Source organism: Bos grunniens, chromosome 1, assembly GCF_055505025.1.
Source record: "Bos grunniens cultivar Pamir isolate PY7600 chromosome 1, Bosgru_T2T1.0, whole genome shotgun sequence".
NCBI lineage: Eukaryota > Metazoa > Chordata > Mammalia > Artiodactyla > Bovidae > Bos > Bos grunniens.
In genome coordinates, this window is record NC_141165.1 from 20,426,359 (window position 1) to 20,453,629 (window position 27,271).

The window sequence follows — 27,271 nt, forward strand, 5'->3', positions numbered from 1 at the left end:
GACATCACTGACTCAATGGGCATGGGTTTGGGTAGGCTCCGGCAGTTGGTGTTGGACAGGGAGGCCTGGCATGCTGCTCTTCATGGGGTCGTAGAATTGGACACAACTGAGCACCTCAAGTGATACTGGTACTGTCTTTAGTTAGCCTAAACATTCTGAATTGAATAAACATAAACCTCCAAATGGCCAAAGTAAAAATGTCTTTAAGAATTTGATTAGTAGCTCTAAAATTTTATAATATTTAGATTTTCAGGGTTTTTTTTTTTTTTCCTGCAATGAGTGATACACTAAATGTAATGGTGTTTTATGGTAACCTTAAATATGAATTTAAAAGTATTATTATTTTTCTCTGCAGAGATATAACTGCTATAAGCATCACTGGAGTGATACAAGAAAACCCGTTGTTTTGGAAGTAACACCAGGAGGCTTTGACCAAATTAACCCTGCAACAAACAGAGTCCTCTGTTCCTATGACTACAGAAATATTGAAGGCTTTGTAGATCTCTCTGATTATCAAGGAGGGTTTTGTATACTTTATGGAGGATTTAGTAGATTGGTAAGTAGTGTTTTTAAAAAGTTATTTTAAAAGAGACATGACCATTTGAAGGAAAGCAGAGTTTTTACAGTTAATTTTGAAATTTCCTTTGAGTCCTCTGGAAGGAAGTATGTTATTTTGAGTGCAGGCTTTGGTATCAGGTAGACATCAGCTTGAATTCCAGTTTGCAGCTCTCTAAAATGTGGAGGAAAATTTGTGTATGTCTTAGGTTTTTTGATCAAATGAGATACTTTATATAAAATTCTTAGCACAGTATGTCACTTAATATTTAATAAACAGTGATCACAGTTTTATTTTCATTAGTATTAATGTGTTACTTGAAAGTTTCTAAACTTTCTTTGAAAAGTTATGTTAAACTATCTTTTTTTATAGTCTTCTTTCCTTTGCCCAGATATTTGTAATCTGAAATCTGAATATACTTTGAAAATTCAAATTTGGAGTTCATTGCATGTTTTATTTTGAAATTCTGAGTTACATGTAAATTTTGGGACACAACAGAAACCTCTTAAGGTACTGAGATCCTGTTTGTTAATTGGCAGTAGAAACAGCTATAGATTATGATCATTTTTTTTTTTATAAGAAACATCCTGCCTTTCTTTATTAAACCCCATACCTCAGAGATGAGCATTAGAGTGTCCAGATGGAGAGGCTCAGGTGAACTTACTCTCAGAGTCCTTTCTCTTGAGATTTTAAATCCTGTAGCTACCTTAATATCTTGGGAACACTACTCCCAAGATTAGTGTTCTGTAGATAAATTATCCATCCTTGGATAGCAGAACCAGGGCAAGTCTTTTGGAAATACAAGAGGCTGCTGCTGCTGCTAAGTGTCTTCAGTCATGTCCGACTCTGTGCAACCCCATAGACGGCAGCCCACCAGGCTCCACCGTCCCTGGGATTCTCCAGGCAAGAACACCGGAGTGGGTTGCCATTTCCTTCTCCAATGCATGAAAGGGAAAAGTGAAAGTGAAGTCGCTCAGTCGAGTCCACCTCTTAGCGACCCCATGGACTGCAGCCCACCAGGCTCCTCCGTCCATGTGATTTCCCAGGCAAGAGTACTGGAGTGGGATGCCATTGCCTTCTCCATACAAGAGGCTAAGTATAGCAAAAAGAAAAGAGAATGATGGATGGGGTGAGCGATCTGATTTACAAAATATGTTAGCTTCTTCAGAGTTACAGGCCTTGTCCCGTCCTCACTCCACCCAGATGATGGGTACCAGCCTAGTGCCACTCATCTAGGAATGTGCATGTAGACATTTTGTTACTGCTGAGTCTAGACCCAAAAAATGAATGATCCATGAGAAAATCAGTTCCCTTTCCCACCCTAAAGCAGCCTAAAACCTCCTGTCATAGTGCTGCCCAAAGGTTTGTCTCTTCCCTGGATGGTAGAAGTTTATAATGATTAACCTCTTGGTGGAAAACATATTTGATTACAGTAATATGGCTTCACAGATCTTAACAGAGTGACATTAATTCATCAAGCCTTCCAATGCATAAAGTAAACATTAAGGATAAGAATTGTGACACTCCTCAATTGCCAACATGTTTTATTGCTTGTTGGCATCAAGCAGTTTTAATTTTTTTCAGATATGTTACTTTTATTAAATGATAGGTGACGTCAAACTTGGTAGCCTTAATATGTAGGTCCGTGGGTTTAACTTGTCTTCACATTGTAATCACCTGGAGAGTTTTTTTTTAAGCCCAGTATGCCCTCGGCTCATTTTCTGAAGATACTGATTCAATTAATATAATGGGAGGCCTAGCAATTGCAATTTTTAAAACTCCGGAATTGAGCTGAACATTCAGGCAAGTTTGGGAACACGTTTATTCATAGTATGGTATGTGGCAGTGTGCCTCAAACTTGAAGGTGCATACAAATCAGCTGGGGCATCTTGTTCACTCTCAGATTTTGATTCCGTAGGATTGAGGGTGGAACTGAGATGCTATACATCTAACAGGCTCACAGGTGATGCTGACTTTCCTGGTCCTTGGATGACCATTTGAGTTGCAGGAAGCTAAGCATACTGTCTGCCTTTTAAAAAACACTAGCTAAAATGAGTCAGTTCACTACAGATATGAGACCATGACAGATTCATTCAAGAAACTGATATCTTCTGCATCCATAGTGACTGAGATAAGCTGTTGGAAATGAAATCAGGTTTTAAAACATCTGATCCAGTGTTTCTCAGCAGGGTAGTTCATGGCATTCCGGGCAGGACAGGTCTTTCTTGTGGGATTCTCCTATCCTGCCCTTCACAGCATTTTTGGCCTCCAGGTACCACATGCAAGTAGCAATACCTTATCCTTAATACACTCTGGAGGTTGGTTTGTAATATTCATAGGCCAGTGACGTGGTGAGCATTTAAGCATTTTTCAAGGTAATCTTGCGAGAAAGCCCATTGTATAAAAACAGATGAAGTCAGAGCTACCTTAGTTGAAACTGGAATTCTGTCCACCGTAGTATCCAGCACCTCCATTGGACTTGGCTGGGGCCTTTTTTGGAGCCCTAGAGTGCTGTTTTCCACACAGGGATGAGAACCAGACTCTGAGAATTTATGAGATAATTTCCTTTCAGTGATTATTTGCAAGGTTTTATATTTCAGACTTTGATTTTAATTTATAATCAGCCACAACATACTGCTTATTTACTTCTGATAAGATCTACCTTTTTTCCTCCTAGAATTGCTCCTTCAGGCACTTTCCTATAAGTTGATTCACTATGGTCACATTTTAATGATTTCAACCCTAACATTTTAAATTTCAAAATTTATGCAGCATTTATTTGCATCAGAGCAAAGAGAAGAAATTATCAAAAGTGCAATAGATCATGCTGGCAACTATATAGGTATTTCATTGCGGATCAGAAAAGAACCTTTAGAATTTGAGCAATATTTGAACCTCCGATTTGGCAAATACAGCACTGATGAATCCATCACATCTTTAGCAGAGTTTATAGTCCAGAAAATATCACCTAGACATTCGGTAAGCTCATATGTTAAAAGTGAAAATTTGTTCATCTGATTTTGACATTTTTCTTCAATAGTTTTTTAATATATGTCAATTTTGTTTGAAGGAACCTGTAAAAAGAATTCTAGCGCTTACAGAAACATGTTTAGTAGAACGTGATCCAGCAACCTATAATATTGCAACATTGAAGCCCTTAGGAGAAGTAAGTTTCAGTAATAGTTTAAATGAGATTTCTTCCTGTTTGTATATTAGAATAATTTTCTTTCTGTTTTAATATTTTTTTATGCCTAAAGAACAGGAAACGATCTGCATTTAAATTTTCATTGTATTTATTGATCTTAGAACAATGAATATTGTAAAATTTGTTTTTCAAGTACATAATGAAAACTTTTTATTAAGTATTATATGAAAATTTGAATGAGACTTTTAAGCAGCTCTTAAATTCTGATATTATAACCAAGTTACATTTTTAAATATTGACTTTTGTCAACTAAATGATATGTAGATTTTCTAATGGAATACCATAAAACTAACATCTTTCATGGAACTTATTTCTTGTGTTCCCTAGGTGTTTGCATTGGTTTGTGACTCAGAAAATCCACAGCTTTTTACCATTGAATTTATAAAAGGCCAAATACGGAAATACTCTTCAACAGAGAGGTATTTTTTTTTAATTCATCTAGTTTTTGAGATCTTAGTATGTGCAAGGCAAAGTGCTTCATCAAAGAGGAAAAAAAAAGATAAATTTTATCTAGAACTTTAAAATTATGTAATGAAGGAAAAGACAACTTTATTTTGTTGCATGTTTAAAATATCTTTCATTTAGTCTTCAAGTTTTGAAAGAGTATAAAAATGGTTCAGTTCAGTTCAGTCGCTCAGTCGTATCTGACTCTTTGTGACCCCATGAACCGCAGCACGCCAGGCCTCCCTGTCCATCACCAATTCCCTGAGTTTACCCAAACACATGTGCATTGAGTCGGTAATGCCATCCAACCATCTTATCCTCTGTCGTCCCCTTCTCCTCCTGCCCTCAATCTTTCCCAGCATCAGGGTCTTTTCCAATGAGTCAGCTCTTTGCATCAGATGGCCAAAGTATTGGAGTTTTAGCTTCAACATAGGTCCTTTCAGTGAACACCCAGGACTGATCTCCTTTAGGATGGACTGGTTGGATCTCCCTGCAGTCCAAGAGTCTTCTCCAACATAGTTCAAAAGCATCAATTCTTTGGTGCTCAGCTTTCTTTATAGTCCTCACATCCATACGTGACCTCTGGAAAAACCATAAAAATGATTACTTGATATTAAATCAAAGGATGGAAAATAAAGTATGTTTCTGAAACTTACACTTTTTAAGTATTTAAAAATAATACCTTTCACTTTCATTCTTAAATTGTTTGGATAATGGTAGCCAGTTACTCTGGCTACCTGATGTAGCCTCTGATGCTGGGAGGGGTTGGGGGCAAGAGGAGAAGGGGACGACAGAGGGTGAGATGGCTGGATGGCATCACTGACTCGATGGATGTGAGTCTGAGTGAACTCTGGGAGTTGGTGATGGACAGGGAGGCCTGGCGTGGTGCGATTCATGGGGTCGCAAAGAGTCGGACACGACTGACTGAACTGAACTGAACTGAGCCAGTTACTTTGATAAAAATACACTCAGTGCAACTAACACCACATGGTAAAACAACTAAACCTGTGTGCAGGTTTTGTGTGGGTATGTTTTAAACTCCTTTAAGTGAATACAAAGGAATGTAGTCACTGGAGCAGATGGTAAGAGTTTGTTGAGTTTTATAAGAAACTGCCAAACTGTATTCCTAAAGTGGCTCTACCATTGTGCATTCCACCCAGCAGTAATGAGAGTTCCTGTTTCTCCACATCCTTATCAGCATTTGGTGGTGTCAGTATTTCAGATTTGGCCATTCTAATGCTAATGTTGTGGTATCTTGTTTTAATTAGCATCTTCCTGATGTTATATGATGTAAAGCATCATATAGTACTTTGGATCATTTTTTTTTCCTTTTTTTTCCCACTTTAATTTTGTATTGGGGTATAGCCAGTTAACAAAGTTGTGATTGTTTCAGGTGAACAGCAAAGGGATTCAGCCATATATATACATGTATCCATTCTCCCCCAAACCCTCCTCCCACCCAGGATGTAGGATCGTTTTTTTTATAGGGTTATTCCTTTTATTGTTGAATTTTAAGAGTTTTTAGTATATTTTGAGTAATGATCCTTTATCAGATATGTCTTTTGTAAATATTTACTCCCAACTTGTGGCTTGTCTTTTTATTCTCTTGATGAAGTTTCTTGAATAAGTAAAACTGTAGAGAAAGAAGCAGATAAATGGTTGCCTGAGGCTAGGGAGTTTTTTGCAGATGGGCACAAGGAAACTTTTTCGGGTGCTGGAAATGTATAAAAACTGGATTGTGGTAATGATTGTACAACTGTATAAATTTATGAAAAATTATCAGACTCTACATTTTAATTGAATGACTTTTGTGATTTGTAAGTTATCTCTCAGTAAAACTGTTAAAAAGATAATCTTAAAATTAGAAAACAAGAGGAAAATATTAACAATCCATTTCTTTAGTAACTTGTACATGATGTGAAACAGGAAAGTGAAGAACTAGTATTGGAGGTCAGGTTCTCTCCTGCCACTTCTCCTTAGTACTTCCCTGGTACCCAGGGTGCCCCCCTGAGCTGGTTACCTTCTAAAGGCCCTATGTTGCTTTCTAAGTGAAAATCTCCCTAGATTATCAATCCTAAAACCTTTTTTATTTTTAACTTTGCTTAGAGATTCCTTATTAGCAAGTTTGCTGGATGGAGTAAGAGCCTCTGGTAACAGAGATGTTTGTGTAAAAATGACATCAACTCATAAAGGTCAGCGATGGGGGTTACTCAGCATGCCTGTCGATGAGGAGGTAGAGAGCCTTCATCTCAGATTCTTGGCTACACCTCCAAGTAAGTATTGATTTAAGTATAATTTCATTTCTATCCATCTACTTAACAATAAATAAATACAGTGCAGACCTCTAAATCGTTTTGAATCATTCATTTCCTTACAGATGGCAACTTTGCAGATGCTGTGTTCAGGTTCAACGCTAACATTTCATATAGTGGAGTTCTGCATGCAGTGACGCAGGATGTAAGATAAATTGTATCATAATTTGTTCATTGTCATTAATTTTTGGTATAGAAACTTTTTTGAAATACTCTTCCTCACCTAGGGTCTCTTCTCAGAAAACAAAGAAAAACTGATCAATAATGCCATAACGGCATTATTGTCCCAGGAAGGGGATGTTGTTGCTTCAAATGCAGAACTTGAGAGTCAGTTCCAGGCTGTGAGGAGGCTTGTGGCTTCCAAAGCTGGTTTTCTAGCTTTTACTCAGCTTCCAAAGTAAGTTGCCTTAATTTTTTTTTTTTTAGTAAGAATTTGAAAAACTCAAAATAGCAAATAATCAACAAATTTACCTCCTTATATCTGATTAAACTTGTTACTTTTTAATATGGTGATATAGTAGTTTCTATTCATGAGATATAAAAAAGCAAGATGAATGAATGGAAATGATATTGCTGACTCTTATTTATACATTCACCCATGATATTACTGACTCTTGTTTTAGTGAATTTGAATGGGAAGTTCAAGCCTTTTAGCTTTAATCAACCTTCAACTGCTCCCCCGCCCACCCCAGCCCCTCCAAAGGAAAAAAATTATGAAAACTGTTATGTTCTAGATATGGGATTCAGAATATGTAATTGCTGTAGTAATGTAGTAGAAACTTAAAATAACTTACTGTGTAATAGTTTTATAGTAAAATAATAGAACGATGCTCTGGTGTTGCTACTATATGCTGTTGTTTTGTCCCATGAGGTTTCGGGAGCGTCTTGGAGTGAAGGTAGTAAAAGCACTCAAGAGGAGCAACAATGGAGTCATCCATGCAGCTGTTGATATGCTCTGTGCCCTCATGTGTGTAAGTACTGGTGTTTTTCTCAAGGAAGCTGAATCTATGTGACTGATGGTTTCAATTTTCACAAACCTAGATTTTATTGTTTCAGTTAAATTCAGTGTTTTTATAATTCCTAACTTGCTCTTACAGCCATTTACTTATTCAAGTAAACATTTGTTTAGTAGTAGTAGTTAGTTGAGTCACTAAGTCATGTCCGACTCTTGGGACCCCATGGACTGTAGCCTGCCGGGCTCCTCTGTCCATGGGATTCTCCAGGCAAGAATACTGGAGTGGGTTGCAATTTCCTTCTCCAGGGGATCTTCCCAGTCCAGGGATCAAACCCAGGTCTCCTGCATTGCAGGCAGATTGTTTACCCACTGAGCTAAGCATAGCCTATAAACTAGGCACTGTGCTGTTTTCAAAAAGAAATACTAAGATGTCAAGACAAAATTCCTCCCTGAGTTGCTTGTATATTTTTGAGATTAGTTGTTTGTCAGTTGCTTCATTTGCTATTATTTTCTCCCATTCTGAAGGCTGCCTTTTCACCTTGCTAATAGTTTCCTTTGTTGTGCAGAAGCTTTTAAGTTTAATTAGGTCCCATTTGTTTACTTTTGCTTTTACTTCCAATATTCTGGGAGGTGGGTCATAGAGGATCCTGCTGTGATGTATAGATCAGTCTTATGGACTCTGTGGGAGAGGGAGAGGGTGGGGAGATTGGGGAAAATGGCATTGAAATGTGTATAATATCATGTATGAAACGAGTCGCCAGTCCAGGTTTGATGCACGATACTGGATGCTTGGGGCTGGTGCACTGGGACGACCCAGAGGGAGGGTATGGGGAGGGAGGAGGGAGGAGGGTTCAGGATGGGGAACACAGGTATACCTCTGGCGGATTCATTTTTCGATATTTGGCAAAACTAATACAATATTGTAAAGTTTAAAAAAAAAATTAAAAAAAAAAAAAAAGAAATCCATAAGTTCATATTGATGGAAATTTTAAAAAACTCTTTGGTTTCTTTTGAAGGAGGTACCCTGCTAAATAAAGAGAAAGACTCAAGCAAAAAAAAAAAAAAAATTCCTCCCTGAATTTGCTAACAGTCTAGTAAGGTTCACTTCACTTCACTTCAGTTGCTCAGTCGTGTCCGACTGTTTTCGACCCCACGAATCGCAGCATGCCAGGCCTCCCTGTCCATCACCAACTCCCGGAGTTTACTCAAACTCATCTGCATCGAGTCAGTGATGCCGTCCAGCCATCTCATCCTCTGTTGTCCCCTTCTCCTCCTGCCCCCAATCCCTCCCAGCATCAGAGTCTTTTCCAGTGAGTAAACTCTTCGCATGAGGTGGCCACAGTACTGGAGTTTCAGCTTTAGCATCATTCCTTCCAAAGAACACCCAGGACTGATCTCCTTTAGAATGGACTGGTTGGATCTCCTTGCAGTCCAAGGGACTCTCAAGAGTCTTCTCCAACACCACAGTTCAAAAGCATCAATTCTTTGGTGCTCAGCTTTCTTCCCAGTCCAACTCTCACATCCATACATGTCCACTGGAAAAACCATAGCCTTGACTAGACGAACCTTTGTTGGCAAAGTAATGTCTCTGCTTTTGAATATGCTATTTAGGTTGATCCTAACTTTCCTTCCAAGGAGTAAGCGTCTTAATTTCATGGCTGCAATCACCACCTGCAGTGATTTTGGAGCCCAAAAAAATAAAGTCTGACACTGTCCCCATCTATTTGCTATGAAGTGATGGGTCCAGATGCCATGATCTTAGTTTTCTGAATGTTGAGCTACACATTTGTATATAACTGTATACATAGTAGGAGCCGTGGGATCCCTAAAAAGCAGGACTTGATTATGATTTTGTGATGAGAAGACAAAAGGTTCTAGGTTAGTCTTTATGGAATATGTTACACTTGATCTGAATCTTAAAGGTCAGGTAGATATTTCTAGTTGTGAGAAGACTTTCCTAAGGAAGAATAATTCAGTGTTTTCAGTTGCTCAGTCGTGTCCGACTCTTTGCGACCTCATGAACCACAGCACTCCAGGCCTCTCTGTCCATCACCAACTCCCAGAGTTCACCCAAACCCATGTCCATTGTGTCGGTGATGCCATCCAACCATCTCATCCTCTGTCGTCTCCTTCTCCTCCTGCCCTCAAGTTTTCCCAGCATCAGGGTCTTTTCCAGTGAGTCAGCTCTCTGCATCAGGTGGCCAAAGTACTGGAGTTCAGCTTGAGTTCACCCAGGACTAAACTCCTTTAGAATGGACTGGTTGGATCTCCTTGCAGTCCAAGGGACTCTCAAGAGTCTTCTCCAACACCACAGTTCAAAAGCATCAATTCTTCGGCACTCAGCTTTCTTCACAGTCCAACTCTCATATCCATACATGACTACTGGAAAAACCATAGCCTTGACTAGACAGACCATTTTTGGTAAAGTATGTCCCTGCTTTTTAATATGCTGTCTAGGTTGGTCATAACTTTCCTTCCAAGGAGTAAGTGTGTTTTAATTTCATGGCTGCAGTCACTATCCACAGTGATTTTGGAGCCCAGAGAAATAAAGTTAGTCACAGTTTCCACTGTTTCCCCATCTGTTTGCCATGAAGTGATGGGTCCGGATGCCATGATCTTAGTTTTCTGAATGTTGAGCTTTAAGCCAACTTTTTCACTTTCTTCTTTCACTTTCATTAAGAGGCTCTTTAGTTCTTCCCTTTCTGCCATAAGGGTGGTGTCATCTGCATATCTGAGGTTATTGATATTTCTCCTAGCAATCTTGATTCCAGCTTGTGCTTCCTCCAGCCCAGCATTTTGCATGATGTACTCTGCATATAAGTTAAATAAGCAGGGTGACAATATACAGCCTTGACTTACTCCTTTTCCTATTTGGAACCAGTCTGTTGTTCCACGTCTAGTTCTAATTGTTGCTTCCTGACCTGTATACAGGTTTCTCAAGAGGCAGGAAGAATAATTAGCATAGGCAAAAGTTTATTTGGGAAACGAAAAATAATTGAATATGACTGGATCATAACATGAATGTAGGCACACAGGTTTAGGAGTTAGAGCTAGAGATGTGTGCAGAGACCATAAACAGTCTTTTGTATCAAGGAAGCTAGTTTTGCATGCTAAAGAAAACTGATTTTTTCAACAGAGGAATGGTAACATGTCAGTTGTGGAATTTTAGGAAATTCATGGATGGTATGGGAAGTATAGATTAGAGGTCAAGTTAGAGGCATGGAGAGCAAATTATCATGTAAGAAATGAAATGCTGAAGTAGGATGGACTAAAGAAGGCACATTTGAAACCGGTTTGCGAGGTAAAACTCTTAACTTGCAGACAGCTTATTGTGGGGAGAAAGCTGTAAAACTGAAATTTTTGGTTTATTTCAATTTTGTGTAGAGCATATGTTCCTTATAGTAAGTATTTTAGGCAGACTTAATGGTATACATTAAGTATAAGTAATCACTTGAATGTGTTAGTTGCTCTGTCGTGTCTTACTCTCTGCAACCCCATGGACTGTAGTCCGTCAGGCTCCACTGTCCATGGGATTCTCCAGGCAAGAATACTGGAGTGGGTAGCCATTTCCTTCTTCAGGGGATCTTCCCAACCCAGAGAATGAACCCAGGCCTCCTGCATCTCAGACAGATTCTTTACTGTCTGAGCCAGCAGGGAAGCCCTTGTATAAAACCTTGTATAAAATCACTTGTACAAAACCTTGCATTTATTCCCAAAGTGGATTTTATTATCTTTATTAAAAGTAATTCCATTAAAGAATTGGTGAAGGACTTCCCTGGTGATGTAGTGGTTAAGAATTCACCTGCCAATGCAGTGGACCTGATTCGATTCTTGGTAAGGAAGATTCCACTTAGCTGCCACAGGGCAGCTAAGTCCCTGCTCAACAGTTACTGAACCCCACACTCTCTGGATTCCGCAAGCCGCAACTACTGAAGTCCATGGTCCCTAGAGCCAGTGCTCCACAACAAGAGAAGCCGCCATGACGAGAAGCCTGTGTACAACTAGAGAGTAGCCCCCCCAACTTGCTACAACTAGAGAAAGACTGTGCAGAACAGTGAAAACCCAGAACAGACAAAAGTGCATAAAGTAATTTTAAAAAGAATTCGTGGAAACACTAGAACAAAAAGTAATAGTAGTGTTGAATAATTTTGGATGAATTATCTCATTTGAGCTTCATAATAATCCAATAAGGTAAGTATTTTTATTCCCTCTTTATAACTGAGGAAAATGAAACTGAGAGAGTTTAAAGTAATTTAACTGTGTCTAAGGTTGGCTACGAACAAAGCTAGTGGAGTGATGGAATTCCAGTTGAGCTATTTCAAATCCTGGAAGATGATGCTATGAAAGTGCTGCACTCAATATGCCAGCAAATTTGGAAAACTCAGCAGTGGCCACAGGACTGGAAAAGGTCAGTTTTCATTCCAATCCCAAAGACAGGCAATGCCAAAGAATGCTCAAACTACCACACAATTGCACTCATCTCACATGCTAGTAAAGTCATACTCAAAATTCTCCAAGCCAGGCTTCAGCAATACGTGAACCGTGAACTTCCAGGTGTTCCAGCTGGTTTTAGAAAAGGCAGAGGAACCAGAGATCAAATTGCCAACATCCACTGGATCATCCAAAAAGCAAGAGAGTTCCAAAAAAACATCTATTTCTGCTTTATTGACTATGCCAAAGCCTTTGACTGTGTGGATCACAATAAACTGTGGAAAATTCTGAAAGAGATGGGAATACCAGACCGCCTGACCTGCCTCTTGAGAAACCTGTATGCAGGTCAGGAAGCAACAGTTAGAACTGGACATGGAACAACAGACTGGTTCCAAATAGGAAAAGGAGTACGTCAAGGCTGTATATTATCATCCTGGTTTTTAACTTATATGCAGAGTACATCATGAGAAACGCTGGGCTGGAGAAAGCACAAGCTGGAATCAAGATTGCTGGGAGAAATATCAATAACCTCAGATACGCAGATGACACCACCCTTATGGCAGAAAGTGAAGAGGAACTCAAAAGCTTCTTGATGAAAATGAAAGTGGAGAGTGAAAAAGTTGGCTTAAAGCTCAGCATTCCAAAAATGAAGATCATGGCATCTGGTCCCATCACTTCATGGGAAATAGATGGGGAAACAGGGGAAACGGTGCCAGAGTTTATTTTTGGGGGCTCCAAAATCACTGCAGATGGTGATTTCAGATATGAAATTAAAAGATGCTTATTCCTTGGAAGGAAAGTTATGCCCAACCTAGATAGCATATTAAAAAGCAGAGGTATTTGTCAATAAACGTACGTCTAGTCAAGGCTATGGTTTTTCCAGTAGTCATGTATGGACGTGAGAGTTGGACTGTGAAGAAAGCTGAGCGCTGAAGAATTGATGCTTTTGAACTGTGGTGTTGGAGAAGACTCTTGAGCATCTCTTGGACTGCAAGGAGATCCAACCAGTCCATTCTAAAGGAGTTCAGTCCTGGGTATTCATTGGAAGGAGTGATGCTGAAGCTGAAACTCCAATCCTTTGGCCACCTCATGTGAAGCATTGACTTATTGGAAAAGACTCTAATTCTGAGAGGGATTGGAGGCAGGAGGAGAAGGGGACGGCAGAGGATGAGATGGGTGGATGGCATCACCTACTCAATGGACATGGATTTGAGTGAACTCCGGGAGTTGGTGATGGACAGGGAGGCCTGGCATCCTGCTATTCATGGGGTCGCAAAAAGTCGGACACAACTGAGCGACTAAAGTGAACTGAAGGTTGGCTATAGTCATTACCAGAATTAGAATTTGATCTTTACTCCTAACTATCATGCTGGAATCCTTTTTATGCTCTTAGTTTATTCCAACTGTCAAAAGTGAATCATCTTGAGACAATGAAGTATTTGGTGTTAATTTTAGTACTTACTTTAAAATGTACTTACTTTAAAATGCTAAGTTTATAGTTTCAAATTTATAGTATAAAATTGTGGGAGGCAGAATGGGTGTTATTTGCCTTTTAAGAGGGAGATCTGTGACTTATTCTCTCAAAAGTACCCTTGCAGTACTATTTACGCTTAGGCAAATTATCCACAGTCTCATCAGACCCAGTAGAAATTATCATTTCTGCTTGCTTTTCTTATCACAAGTTTCCTTTCTGCCTTAAATTTAAAGGATGTAGTTTTTAGTTCTTTCAGTGTTCAGTGAGTACTCTTCATAAATAGCATTTATGTGATACAACTGCTTATGAATTTATCACTGTTTTTAATCAATAGCCCATGCATGATGACTATGATTTAAGACAAGAACAGCTAAACAAAGCTTCTCTTCTCTCTTCAAAGAAGTTTCTGGAAAACTTACTGGAGAAATTTAATTCCCATGTGGTGAGTTAAAATTAAATTTGTCGTGATGAGTGATACCATAGAGATTGAGGATATTCTGAAAATACAACATGGACAGTTTTTGTTCTGTTTTGTTTTAAATTGTGGCCCTCATTTCAGTATTGGTTACAATTCAGCTTGCTCACTTACTTATTTTATTACTATAAAATAGTGTCTTAAGGCTATTTAATTATTTAGGAAAGGATAAATTACAAAGCCTTTAACTTTTTAGTTATATACCAGATTTTTACTTTTCTGCTCGCTTTAAAAATGTCATTATGAAATAATTTGCTTTAAAAAATTTTTTTATTCCTCAATCATTGGTTAACAGTTTTGGAGATGGGCAGTCTGTAACATCTAGAAGGAATATGAACAGATTGCTAGAGCTTTGCAGGTTTTATCCAAGATTGCCTTTTATACAAATATGCATTAACATTAGTTATACATGTTTGAGGAGTCTTGGTTATTCTCTTGAAATTTGACTGAATTTTAACTGTTTTCTTTCTGAGACAAGATAAGCACTGGATATACTACATTAGTAAAACAAGTACTGCTTCGAGTAGTACTCATGTTGAGAGCACTCTAAAATTCATTTTGGTAAATTAAATGTTTACTTCTCACATAATAGGATAACAGAAAAAAACCCATTATTAGCTGTGAAGCTCTCTGGGCTAAGCCAAGGTAATATGTTACTTTGTTTCAGGATCATGGGACTGGTGCCCTAGTTATTAGTTCACTCTTGGACTTCCTTACTTTTGCCCTGTGTGCTCCATATAGTGAGACAACAGAAGGGCAGCAGTTCGATATGCTCTTGGAGATGGTAGCATCCAATGGAAGAACACTCTTTAAACTCTTTCAGGTGAGAGCTTACACTTTTATCAGCTAACAACTAATCCGAGAGAACCACTTTTTGGTCAGTTTGTTTATAAAATAATGTATGTGTGCTTCTGTGGTAATCTAAATAAATACAGCCTAGTATGTTATAGTATTAGAATATTTCACTGATTTCTTAATGTTTCATGTAGAGCTCTATTGATGGCTTTTGATCAATATTTGACTCTGTTGCCCATCTTTTCCATCTTAAAAGTAGTGGAAAACTGATTTTTTTCCTGTGATCAACTCAAAGTTCTCTTTTCTTTATAAATTTCCAAATATTAAGGTGAGCTTTAGCAGGGCCTTTCATGAGCAATTGAAAACATTTATTTCATATAATGCCATCATGTTTATTATGCACATGTGTATATATGATATTTATATTTATAAATGTCTATTTCTGTTATGTTAATATCATAATTATTTTATATTTATCATTCCAATAAGTAGAATATATATAATTATTCACGTTAGTACTAGCTGTTTCTACTTCTGTAAACTCTTTGTAGTATCTGTAAAGGTATATTGTAAGAATACCTAAAATTTTTAAACCATACTGTGAACTGACTTTGAGATGTAGCTTTGTACTAATTTTATGGCTTGAAAGGGTGAAAGGGTTTCACTTTCAATTTTATGACTTAATACCTTGCATAAAACTGTGTATCCCTCTTAAGAGCAACCCCTAAATATGTTGGAATAAAACTCTTTTATTCTGTGATACTTTTTTCTCCCTATTTTAAAGCATCCTTCCATGGCAATTATAAAGGGAGCTGGATTGGTTATGAAGGCAATAATAGAGGTGAGAAAACAATTTTGAAAGTTCAACTTACTTGAATGTTGATTGGCTCTTTTAACTTGGGTTGACAAAGTTACTTTCAGTCTTTTATGGGAAATATGCAGTATTTCTGGGTAAGAAAAGTAATTTTAAATGTTTATATTACTTTTAAACTACTTGCAACAACAATCCTTCAATAATAAACTAAGAATTTAAAGTTCTTAAGTAAGTAGATTTAGAGCAAATGAATTTTTGTGGTCCTCCATTATTTGTTTTATTTTAAAAGAATAGTTAGCATTGTTTCTCTCTTCCTCTCTTTTATGGATGGTAGTGGTGATGGTATTGAAACTTCATTCAGGTACTAAGTCTATATGGTAATCTATTAATGGAGTTAGTTTATAGCCAAGTAGTATTAAATAAATATTGAAACACAAAGTTTCTCATGCTAACCTGCATATATATTTAAGCCCCAGAGATCAGGACATGATATTGTTGGACATGAACTCTTGCTTCTGCAGGATAGTTGCTTTAGCCTTATGTGTTTTTTCTGGGGCTCAGCTGGTAGCTCAGGTGGGAAAGAAGGAATCCACTTGCAATGTAGGAGACCCCAGTTCAATTCCTGGGTTGGGAAGATCCCCTGGAGAAGGGACAGGCTACCCACTCCAGTTTACTTGGGCTTCCCTGGTGGCTCAGATTGTGAAGAAGCCGCCTGCCCTGTGGGTGATCTGGGTTCGATCCCTCAATTGGGAAGATCCCCTGGAGAAGGGAATGACTACCCACTCCAATATTCGGACCTGGAGAATTCCATGGACAGAGGAGCCTGGCAGGCTACAGTCCTTGGGGTCACAAAGAGTAAAATACAATTGAGCGACTTTGTATAGATAGATATTTTTTAGAAGATGAGATCATGGCTATTAATATGAACTTACATACTGGATGTTTACAATATAAGTTTAATGGCTTTTATATACTTTTGTTGTCATAATTGGATAAAATGTAAGAATGCTCTCTTTGTCAAAAAACTCTGCCGTTATAGTTCATAAATATAACAAGTAGCTAAATAATAAGCACAGTATTAGTATACTGTTAAACAGCTATTGAAAATTATATATAGACTTAGATTGGTTGGAACATCAAAGTTTATTTGCATTTTTAGTGTATTCATGAAATAAAAGTGAATTGTCCCCCTTCAGCTAATAGGTTCTATGCTTAATATTAGCTTCCAAAGTAAATGCCACATCTCTCACTTACATAGTTTGAAGTCGCCAAGGACAGTTAGGACCATGAGACCATACCAATGAGTCTTCCTGGATTTGATCCATTAATATATTGCCATTCATTCAGAAATATTTAATGAGTGGCAGATATAACCAAAAGGCCATTTTGACTTCAGTACAAGTCACAGGTGTCAGATTCCTAGCCAGTTACTAGAGCAGTGTCTGTATAGGGAGGCTTTTTTAATTTACACTGAAATCCTGGCAAATATCTTAAGTTGCTATTTTCTGATTGTAAAAGCAGTGTATGATCTTTTTAAGAAGTATTGGGTTTTTCAGAAAAAACACAAGGAAGAAATAAATCACCTGTATTTTTACCATCCAGAGACAACAGCTGTTAGTTTTCTGGTGAATTTCCTCTCAGACCATGTTCAAAATTATATATGTACATATACATACTATGTATATTTATATACATACTACATTCATTTGTATCAAATGGTATATGTACATATTCATACTGCATGTACATTTGTATACTTCTGAATCTTCAGTTATACTATATACTTGTACTTTTTTTCAGTAACATTGTATTTTTACTTTTTCACACATCTTAAATATCACAGTGCTTGCTTAATTCATAGCTCTATTTATCTTTGATTAGTAGTCCTATCTATCCTACCCTTTTGTGAAAGTAAGTCTAAATAAGCAGAGTGAAATAAGAATACAAAGAACTACCTCAACATCACATCATTCTTTTTAAAAAAAATAAAGAATTGTATTCACCATAAAAGTGAATATATCTTTGTCAACAAGAGCAAGCAGGTTTGCAGATGCCTTTGGTAGGAGTTACTGATTTCTGTAAGTCACCTCTCCCCTTCATTGGCTGATATATACTCAAGGAATGAACCTAATTTTAAAGTTAAGCAATGTATAATTCATGAGATAACTATATCTTGGAACATTAAAACCTTATTCCAAAGGCAAATAATGTTTTTAAATGACTTATAATTTTATTCACCTATGTTATTTTCAGATAATTGGAGTTGCATATTTAATTTTTTATTACATTGTATACTGAATAATTATTTTATCTAGAGATGTAAAATTAACAAAATTAAAATAGCTTGCTTTAGATTGTTGCTTTAGGGATCATCTTACCCTTTTTCCAAAGGAAGGTGACAAAGAAATTGCCACAAAAATGCAGGAGCTTGCCCTAAGTGAAGGTGCCTTACCTCGACACTTGCATACTGCGATGTTTACAATAAGCTCAGATCAAAGGATGCTTACAAATAGGTAGGTTAAATTTAATTTGCTATCAGTTAACTTGTTTAGAGGAGGGGTTCAGATATTACATAAAACAGAGTGTTTGGATTACACAGATGTTTCATTTTCTTTTGATTCACCTAGTTCTTGTCCTTTCCTTATGGAAAGATTGTACCCAAAAGATCATTGTCCATGTCCCTGCATAACTGGGGAGGAAAAAAATAAAACTGCTTTTTTCCCCCCACTCTCTGCTCATCCAGCTCTACACCACATAGTCATGGGACTGGAACATGGAAAAGAGTGCTTTGTAGCTGACGGAACTAGAACCACATGTCCCCAAGGCTTTTCTCCTTACATTTCCTCCTGGTTATCTTGTATGTAGATGACCCACCTAGTGATTTTTAAATAACTTTGGTCTGTTAGGTACTCTAAGAAAAAAGAAAACTTAATTATCTAGCCAGCCTTACCTAATCAAGCCTATCCTAAGTCTCTTGCAGTTAAAGGTTTTCCCTTAGGTAAATCATCTCTTTTAAAAAAATCCTTCAAATATGAGGAAACACACAAATCTGTTTACTCCCTGCTGTATGAATTCCGGCTCTTTTAATTCTTCTTTATAATTCTTGACGTAATACTTTAATCATGTTCTTTTTGGCTTTTTAAAATAATAGTGTAAATTGCTGACTTATGCTTACTTTATTGTAGAAATAAAATTTCATGTATTTATCACCTATGTTTGGTTATTGGCTACTGTAGTATGCTGCTCTGCCAGCAGTTTTCTGTTTTTACTATTATGAGAAGCTATCTGCATCCCTTACTTGAAAATACTAGGCATAAAAGTAGTCTTCAGTGTTGCTTGTGAAAACAAAAAGATATAAAAAGGTTATTTCCTTGATGTACTGCCTTATATATTTGCTAAGATATTACATAGTAGAGACTATTTAATATCTTATTCCATTAAACCCCTATGCTAGCCCTTTCCTATTTGTCTTACTTTTTATTAATCAGTTTAATCAATCAGTTGCATTCCCTACTGTGATCAGTAACAATATTGAAAAACTGTCAAATTATAATAGAAATACTATTTATCATTTACATTGCTTTATCTTTTATAAATTGCTGCTATAAAATGTTATCTCTTATCTCTAATTAAAATCTTTTTAGGAATCATTAATACGACACTTAGCAAATGCCAGTGAAGGAAATTATGTGTTATTACTTCAGTATGTTAATAGGCTTCCAGAGAGACATAGAGTAAACAGTTTTAGTAGTGATTTTTGTTTTTTTGGTGTCAGAACAAATCACAGTTTGGGTTTTCTTATTAAACTGCTTTCTTCTGGTAGTGAAACATATATGCCCTTAAGTGGTTATTTGGTCATTCCCCTCACAGGATTCATCCTCATTCTTATTGCAAATGGCGGTTGAATCCCTACCAAAGCATAGAAGGGTCTCTGGTGAATAAAATGTATTCCCTGTTTACAAGAAGCTTCCAGTCTGGGTAACAGATATCATCATGGGGATTAAGATTAATAAATGACTAAGTCCTAGATTCAATGTGAATCTTAGATACTCACTTTGAATCAAAATATTCTTTTAGCTCAAAAGTGCTTTTTAAGTCTTTGTTCGGACTTCAAAACTGAAAATATTTTCTATCTCTGACCTTGCCAGGAAGTATGTATTAGAACATAGTTGACATTTGCTCATGTTCAGAATTCCAAAGAATTCCAGAATGATATGATCACTATAGCAGGACTTGTAATACAAACTAATTATATTATCAAGTCTAATTGTTTCCCTGTCTTTAAAAATATGTGGTAAGAACCTACCTCTTCATGTTTAGATCTGTTGAAAATTGATGAGTTCAAGAAGGAAGCATTTTAATTTGAGGAAAATATTGAAATGTTAGTAATATTTGAATTACTAACTCATATATCTCAAGTTAAAATATTAATTTTTAGTATTTAACATCGGAATGATTTTTTCCTTAATTTTTATTGGAGTATAGTTGATTTAGGGTGTTGTGTTAGATCCACATGTACAGCAGTATGACTCAGTTATATATATATATCACCTCTTTTTTAGATTATTTTCACATATAGGTTATTACAGAGTATTGAGTAGGTAGAATTTTTTTTTTTAACTGTAGTCTTATTTCTTACATGATATGTTGTTCTTAAAAATTCCTTTTTGTTCTAGCTGAGATAAAGCAGCAAACCTTTCTCAACGTCTGCTTTTTTCAGACAGCTAAGTAGACATTTAGTCGGACTCTGGACAGCTGATAATGCAACTGCAACAAACTTGTTGAAACGCATTTTGGTAAGTCAGTTGAATATATATTCTTACCCAATAAAATTTCATTGATAAGTTATTTATATGGTTAAGGGTTGTTGTTTTTTTTTTTTTTTTTAGTTTACCTGTTTGTTTTTAATATAAAAGATACTAATCAAAGGAGTTATCATATAATAAATGTTATCCTCAGTAGCTAAATCATCAGTTCAGTTCAGTCAATCAGTTGTGTCCAACTCTTTGCAACCCCATAGACTGAGACATGCCAGGCTTCCCTCTCCATCACTAACTCCCAAAGCTTGCTTAAACTCATGTACATCCAGAAGGTGATGCCTTCCAAACATCTCATCCTCTGTCGTCCCCTTCTCCTGCCTTCAAACTTTCCCAGCATCAGGGTCTTTTCCAGTGAATCAGTTCTTTGCATAAGGTGGCCAAAGTATTGGAGTTTCAGCTTCAGCATCAGTCCTTCCAATGAATATTCAGGACTGATTTCCTTTAGGATTCACTGGTTAGATCTCCTTGCAGTCCAAGGGACTCTCAAGAGTCTTCTCCAACACCACAGTTCAAAAGCATCAATTCTTTGGTACTCATCTTTCTTTATAGTCCAACTCTCACATCCATACACGACTACTGGAAAAACCATAGCTCTGACTAGATGGACCTTTGCTGGCAAAGTAATGTCTCTGCTTTATTAATATGCTGTCTAGGTTGGTCATAACTTTTCTTCCAAGGAGCAAGCGTCTTTTAATTTCATGGCTGCAGTCATCATCTGCAGTAATTTTGAAGCCCAAGAAAATAAAGTCTCTCACTGTTTCCATTGTTTCTCCATCTATTTGCCATGAAGTGATGGGACTGATGCCATGATCTTAGTTTTCTGAAAGTTGAGTTTTAAGCCAACTTTTTCACTTTCCTTTTTCACTTTCATTGAGGGACTCTTTAGTTCTTCTTCCCTTTCTGCCATAAGGGTGGTGTCATCTGCATATCTGAGGTTATTGATATTTCTCCTGGCAATCTTGATTCCAGCTTTTGCTTCATCCAGCCTAACATATTTTATATGATGTACTCTGCATATAAGTTTAATCAGCAGGGTGACAATATATAGCCTTGACATACTGCTTTCCCAATTTGGAACCAGTCTGTTGTTCCATGTCCGGTTCTAGCTATTGCTTCTTGACCTGCATACAGATTTCTCAGAAGGCAGATGAGGTGGTCCGGTATTTCCATCTCTTGAAGAATTTTGCACAGTTTGTTGTGATCCACACAGTCAAAGACTTTGGCATAGTCAATAAAGCAGAAGTAGATGTTTTTCTGGAACTCCCTTACTTTTCTGATGATCCAGCGGATGTTAACAATTTGATCTCTGGTTCCTCTTCCTTTTCTAAATCCAGCTTGAACATCTGGAAGTTCACAGTTTATGTACTATTGAAGCCTGGCTTGGAGAATTTTGAGCATTACTTTGCTAGCGTATAAGATGAATGCAATTGTGTGGTAGTTTTAACTTTGTTTGGCATTACCTTTGTTTGGGATTGGAATGAAAACTGACCTTTTCCAGTCCTGTGGCCACTGCTGAGTTTTCCAAATTTGCTGGCATATTGAGTGCAGCATTTTCACAGCATCATCTTTTAGGATCTGAAATAGTTCAACTGGAATTCCATCACCTCCACTAGCTTTGTTTGTAGTAATGCTTCCTGAGGCCCACTTGACTTCACACTCCAGGATGTCTGGCTCTAGGTGAGTGTCACACCATCGTGGTTATCTGGGTCATGAAGACATTTTTTATATAGTTCTTTTGTGTATTCTTGCCACCTCTTTTTAGTATCTTCTTTTTCTATTAGGTCCATACCATTTCTGTCCTTTATTGAGCCCATCTTTGCATGAAATGTTCCCTTGGTATCTCTATAATTTTCCTGAAGAGATCTCTAGTCCTACCCATTCTGTTGTTTTCCTCTATTTCTTTGCAGTGATTACTGAGGAAGGCTTTCTTATCTCTTCTTGCTATTCTTTGGAACTCTGCATTCAGATGGGTGTATCTTTCCTTTTCTCCTTTGCCTTTACCTTCTCTTCTTTTCTCAGCTATTTGTGAGGCCTCCTCAGACAGCCATTTTGCCTTTTTGCGTTTCTTCTTCTTGGGGATGGTTTTGATCTTTGCCTCCTGTACAGTGTCACGAACCTCCATCCATAGTTCTTCAGGCACTCTGTCTATCAGATCTAATCCCTTGAATCTATTTGTCACTTCCACTGTATAATCATAAGGTATTTGATTTAGGTCAAATCTGAGTGGTCTAGAAGTTTTCCCTACTTTCTTCAATTTAAGTCTGAATTTTGCAATAGGGAATTCATCTGAGCCACAGTTAGCTCCTGGTCTTGTTTTTGCTGACTGTATAGAGCTTCTCCGTCTTTGGCTGCAAAGAATATAATCAACCTGATTTTGGTATTGACCATCTGGTGATGTCCATGTGTAGAGTCGTCTCTGTGTTGTTGGAAGAGGGTGTTTGCTGTGACCCATGGATTCTCTTGGCAAAACTCTGTTAGCCTTTGCCCTGCTTCTTTGTGTACTCCAAGGCCAAATTTGCCTGTTACTCCAGGTATCTCTTGACTTCCTACTTTTGCATACCAGTCCTCTATGATGAAAAGAGCATCTTTTTTTTGGTCTTAAGTCTAGAAGGTCTTGTAGGTCTTCATAGAACCGTTCAGCTTTTTCAGCATTAGTGTTTGGGGCATATACTTGGGTAACTGTGATATTGAATGGATTTGCCTTGGAAACGAACAGAGATCATTGTTTTGTTTTTGAGATTGCACCGAAGTACTTACTGCATTTCAGACTCTTTTGTTGACTGTTAGGGCTACTCCATTGCTTCTAAGGGATTCTTGCCCACAGTAGTAGGTACAGTGATTGTCTGAATTAAATTCGCCCATTCAAGCTAAGTCATCGTATTAATTTATTTGGTGTTTGAAGGCTAGATTTTGTGTGTGCAGTTGTTTTGAAAATGGATTGTATATCTTGTTTTTTATTGTTGTTTTTAGCCCCCAGGCTTGCTGGCATACTTGGACAGCTCCGATCCAGTTCCTGAGAAGGATACTGATAGGATGCACGTTAGAGATAATGTGAAAATAGCAATGGTAAATATCCTTGTCATAAGTGTTTTTTCAGTATGAAAGAGTACTTTTTTGTGAAACACTTAATTAGTAGTATTCCTTTAAGTTATTACTATTAACAGCTTTAGTGAAGTAAAATTTACATCCCCAAAATTTAACCTATTTTTAGTGTACAGTTCTATAATCTTTAGAATTAAGTTATCACCAGAATCTAATTTTATGAATAGTAATTATCTTGTATTTTTTTCTCTAACAGCATATAGGCACATTAAATAATGGATTTTTTAAAAATTTGTTTCAAATTTATAAAGTGATATTAACACATAATACATAAATTGATAAATGGTGAAAGAGGCTAACATTGAAAAAATTAATCTAAGTAGGGCTTTTTTTCCTTTACAAAGCAGTCTTAATTATTACTGGTGGCTATCTTTGAGAAAATTACTTAATGACTTTCAAGGTATGCTGTTGTAATGATGTCATATAATAACAATTAGAATGTGTTTGTTTCCTTTCTTCACCTCATTTCTCTGTCTGCACCCATCTCCCACTTAATATCTTGCTATCCCTCTAAAATATTCATTTTGTAAAATAGAAAATTTAAGATTTCTTGGACAAAATATATAATATGTTGTGGAAATGTTCACTTTGTTTTTCCACTGTTTTTTTTTTTTTTCTGAGTATTTGTTTAATCATGTAAAATAGTGTGACTCACTCTAATTATATTTTTAAAATAAATTCACAAATATAGGACTGTAATTGAATTCAACATTATTTAATAGGATCAGTATGGAAAATTTAATAAAGTTCCAGAGTGGCAAAGACTAGCTGGAAAAGCTGCTAAAGAAGTTGAAAAATTTGCCAAAGAAAAAGTGGATCTTGTCTTAATGCACTGGAGGGATAGAATGGGCATTGCACAAAAAGAGGTAAAAATAAAGTCTTCTTCTGAACTTCTAAGACTTCCATGTATCCTAGGTTACTTCAGTTGTCACTGTTCATAGAAATGGTAGTCAGATACTTTTGACGGAACACCTGAAAAGATACATCACCTAGTTCTGATTATGTTTTATATAAATTCTTCTTAATTCATAGTTTCATGAATCAGTGGTTAGGATTTTAATCATTTAATATAAAATTCCACTCTTGGGTTTCCCTGGTGGCTCAGATGGTAAAGAATCTGCCTGCAGTGTGAGAGACCTGGATTCAAGCCCTGGTTGGGAAGATCCCCTGGAGAAGAGCATGGGAACCCACTTCAGTATTCTTTCTTGAAGAATTCATGGACAGAGGAGTCTGGTGGGCGCCGGTCCTTGACAGTGGAGCCTTGCAGGCTCTAGTCCACGGGGTCACGAAAAGTCGAACATAACTGAGCAACTGCCACTTTCTCTTTTCACTCTTAATTTTTCTTCCATAACTGAACAGTGTCCACACTTTTAATTTCATATATATCTTTTTCCTTCCTTGTCTGAACTTTGTTTTGTTATCTATTGAAATAAAACTGCCCTTCTTGTTTAGCTTTTTTGAGACAAGTATTTTGAAAATAAGATTAACATTGTTAAATTTACTGTATGTACTTAAATTTCATTATTACTTCTTCAAATCAAGGTCAGATCTGAAACAGTTTGTTTCATTCTTCAGCATGTAGTATGTGCTAGAGAACCTCATCCAGTAATGTTCATCCTTCTATCTAAGATGGAATGTACCGTGGTTGAAAATGGTTTAAGGTTTCATGTAAAAGTTGACTTGATCTCGGATTTTGTTGACCATGTTTATATTCTTTCTCTTGAACCATCTCTTTATTTAAGGTAGCTGTTTTCTTATTCAAGGAAAATAATATGTCTCTAAAAATAAATAGGTTTCTTAATGAATTTCCAGAATGTCTAAACTTAAGGCATCAGGTGCACCAGAACAGAAATATTATTATCTTATGTGTCGATCTGAAATTGAGACCAAAATTCAGTTCTTTAGAACTTGAGCATAATGAGTTAATGTTAGTTTGAATGAGTGACATATCACTATAAAGAATCAATAGATAGGCTTTCAAATGTCTAGGATAGTAAAAAGACTGAACTTTGAATTGGTTAACCTACATCTGAGCCTGGTTCTGTCACTTACTAACCCATATGGTAAGTTAAGGGTTTTCAGAATTTTATTTTCCTTTTTCATAAAATCAGAATAGCAGTACCTCTTATCTCTGTCCTTTGAGGTTGCTTTGATGCACAAGGAAGTTAGTATTAAAAGTACGTATAATAAAAGGCAATACATGTCATGATAATATTGCTATAGCATTTGAAAATTGAAAGGCTTTAGATATGAACGATTTTCATAGTTATTAAAAATAGCAAGCTTCTGGGTTCAAGTAGTTAAACCCATTGCTGAAGTAATACTTGTTTCAAGCTGTTGGGTGTAATTATACAGAAAATAAGTTTTTGCATCAGATTTCATATGTAACATTTATCCAGTATAAAATTGAACACAAAGCTATTTTAGCTAGAAATGTGAATGGCATCTATTATTTAAAGGTAAGAATTAAGATGGAAAAGAAATATTTTTATTTTCAATAATGTTTTATCAGTTAGTTGGTTTCATTTACATGAGATATTACCTAAAGTGCTAAGCAAATAATGACACCAAATATTAATATGCTAGTCAGTAAATTATTGTGGTAGTAAACTAATTATTTCTGCCAGAGTACTGTTTTCAACATTAATTTCTTTATAAAACAGTGAATAATCTTTGTGACTACTTTATTCATGGAAACATTAATATCAAAATATGTAATTAATGAGCTTCAACTAAAGTCTGAAAATTAATCATTGTCCAGATTAACTATTTAGTCTTAAAATGACCTGCATTTCTTATGTAATCAGAATGTTTAGAAAGTCAGTTCCATTTCTGATGTTCTGTGTTGTGTTAATAATAACCTTTGGCTAATGTATAGAATTGGTTTTTTCTTATTTATGTTATGTAAATTTTTTTTACAGTTTAGGGGTTTGTTTAGCCACTTAGAGCTTTTAACCTGCATCTCTAAATTAGCTTAGTTTAAGACAAGCTGGTTGTCCTTTTTCTGCATAGTGTTTACATTTTTATAATTCTAGACTCCCAGCTTTTTGTCCTGAGGGCAGGGGAAATTGAAGATAGTATTACTTAATTAGAGGTTTTAAGGAAAGGTTTGTCCTTAAAACTAAAATTTTGAGCTATTTATATACTGTATTCAAGTCACCTAACATTAGTTTTCATGATAATGCATAGAATTAAAATTTGTAGGGAGTATTTCTTCAGTCAATATGTTTTATATTTCAAACAGCATTTACTTTTTAAAATTTACTACTTTGCCTTTATTCTTTCTGTGATATCTACTCTGTTTTATTGGTTTATTTTATATAGTTTGCCACTTCCTTAATGAAGTTACTGACTTTCATGTTTTAATCTATGCTACTTTCTACTTTTAGAAAGTCACATTGACGATTAGTATTTCATGATTGATATCTACATATTTTACTTGGAACAAAGGTTCTTAACCTTCAGACTTCCAAGAAATCTTTGAAATCTTCCCCTCCAGTTATAAACCTTATGTATGTGCCTTTCTGTGAAATATGACCATAACTTTCTTTGAATTCTCAGATACGTTTATGACTGCCTAAAATTTGGTTCATAGTCTTTAGAGAAGTAGGTGGGCCTTTAGTCTTAAAGATAATTTTTACTGATGGCATCCTTGCAGAATTTGTGTAATAGAGATAGTGTAGATATATAGGCTCACTCATTTTTATTTAAAAAAATTTTCCCCCCTTTTAACAATTAAATTCAGGACAGAAACAACATGATGAGTTTAAGTCCCTGCTACATGTATGAAATACACTAAACTGCCTGGTATGTGAAGTTGTCTTTGATATTCTTTGTTTAGTAAATTGAATTCAAGTTGTATTTCACATGTATATGAATATAGCTACT

The 27,271-nt window shown here is 36.4% G+C and overlaps 1 protein-coding gene across 2 annotated transcripts in view; it reads left to right on the forward strand.

The window, feature by feature from the left end:
• DNAJC13 (DnaJ heat shock protein family (Hsp40) member C13) overlaps positions 1-27,271 on the forward strand; it is a 162,744-nt gene that overhangs the window by 58,642 nt on the left and 76,831 nt on the right. For both annotated transcript variants that reach the window (XM_086351611.1, XM_086351531.1), the window contains exons 6-20: positions 356-556; positions 3,329-3,535; positions 3,627-3,722; positions 4,089-4,180; positions 6,312-6,478; positions 6,583-6,662; positions 6,745-6,914; positions 7,389-7,488; positions 13,712-13,819; positions 14,520-14,675; positions 15,432-15,488; positions 17,853-17,974; positions 20,182-20,257; positions 23,252-23,347; positions 24,106-24,249. In XM_086351611.1, the coding sequence (XP_086207737.1) occupies positions 356-556; positions 3,329-3,535; positions 3,627-3,722; positions 4,089-4,180; positions 6,312-6,478; positions 6,583-6,662; positions 6,745-6,914; positions 7,389-7,488; positions 13,712-13,819; positions 14,520-14,675; positions 15,432-15,488; positions 17,853-17,974; positions 20,182-20,257; positions 23,252-23,347; positions 24,106-24,249 (1,872 nt within the window). The remainder of the gene's footprint in view (positions 1-355; positions 557-3,328; positions 3,536-3,626; positions 3,723-4,088; positions 4,181-6,311; positions 6,479-6,582; positions 6,663-6,744; positions 6,915-7,388; positions 7,489-13,711; positions 13,820-14,519; positions 14,676-15,431; positions 15,489-17,852; positions 17,975-20,181; positions 20,258-23,251; positions 23,348-24,105; positions 24,250-27,271) is intronic.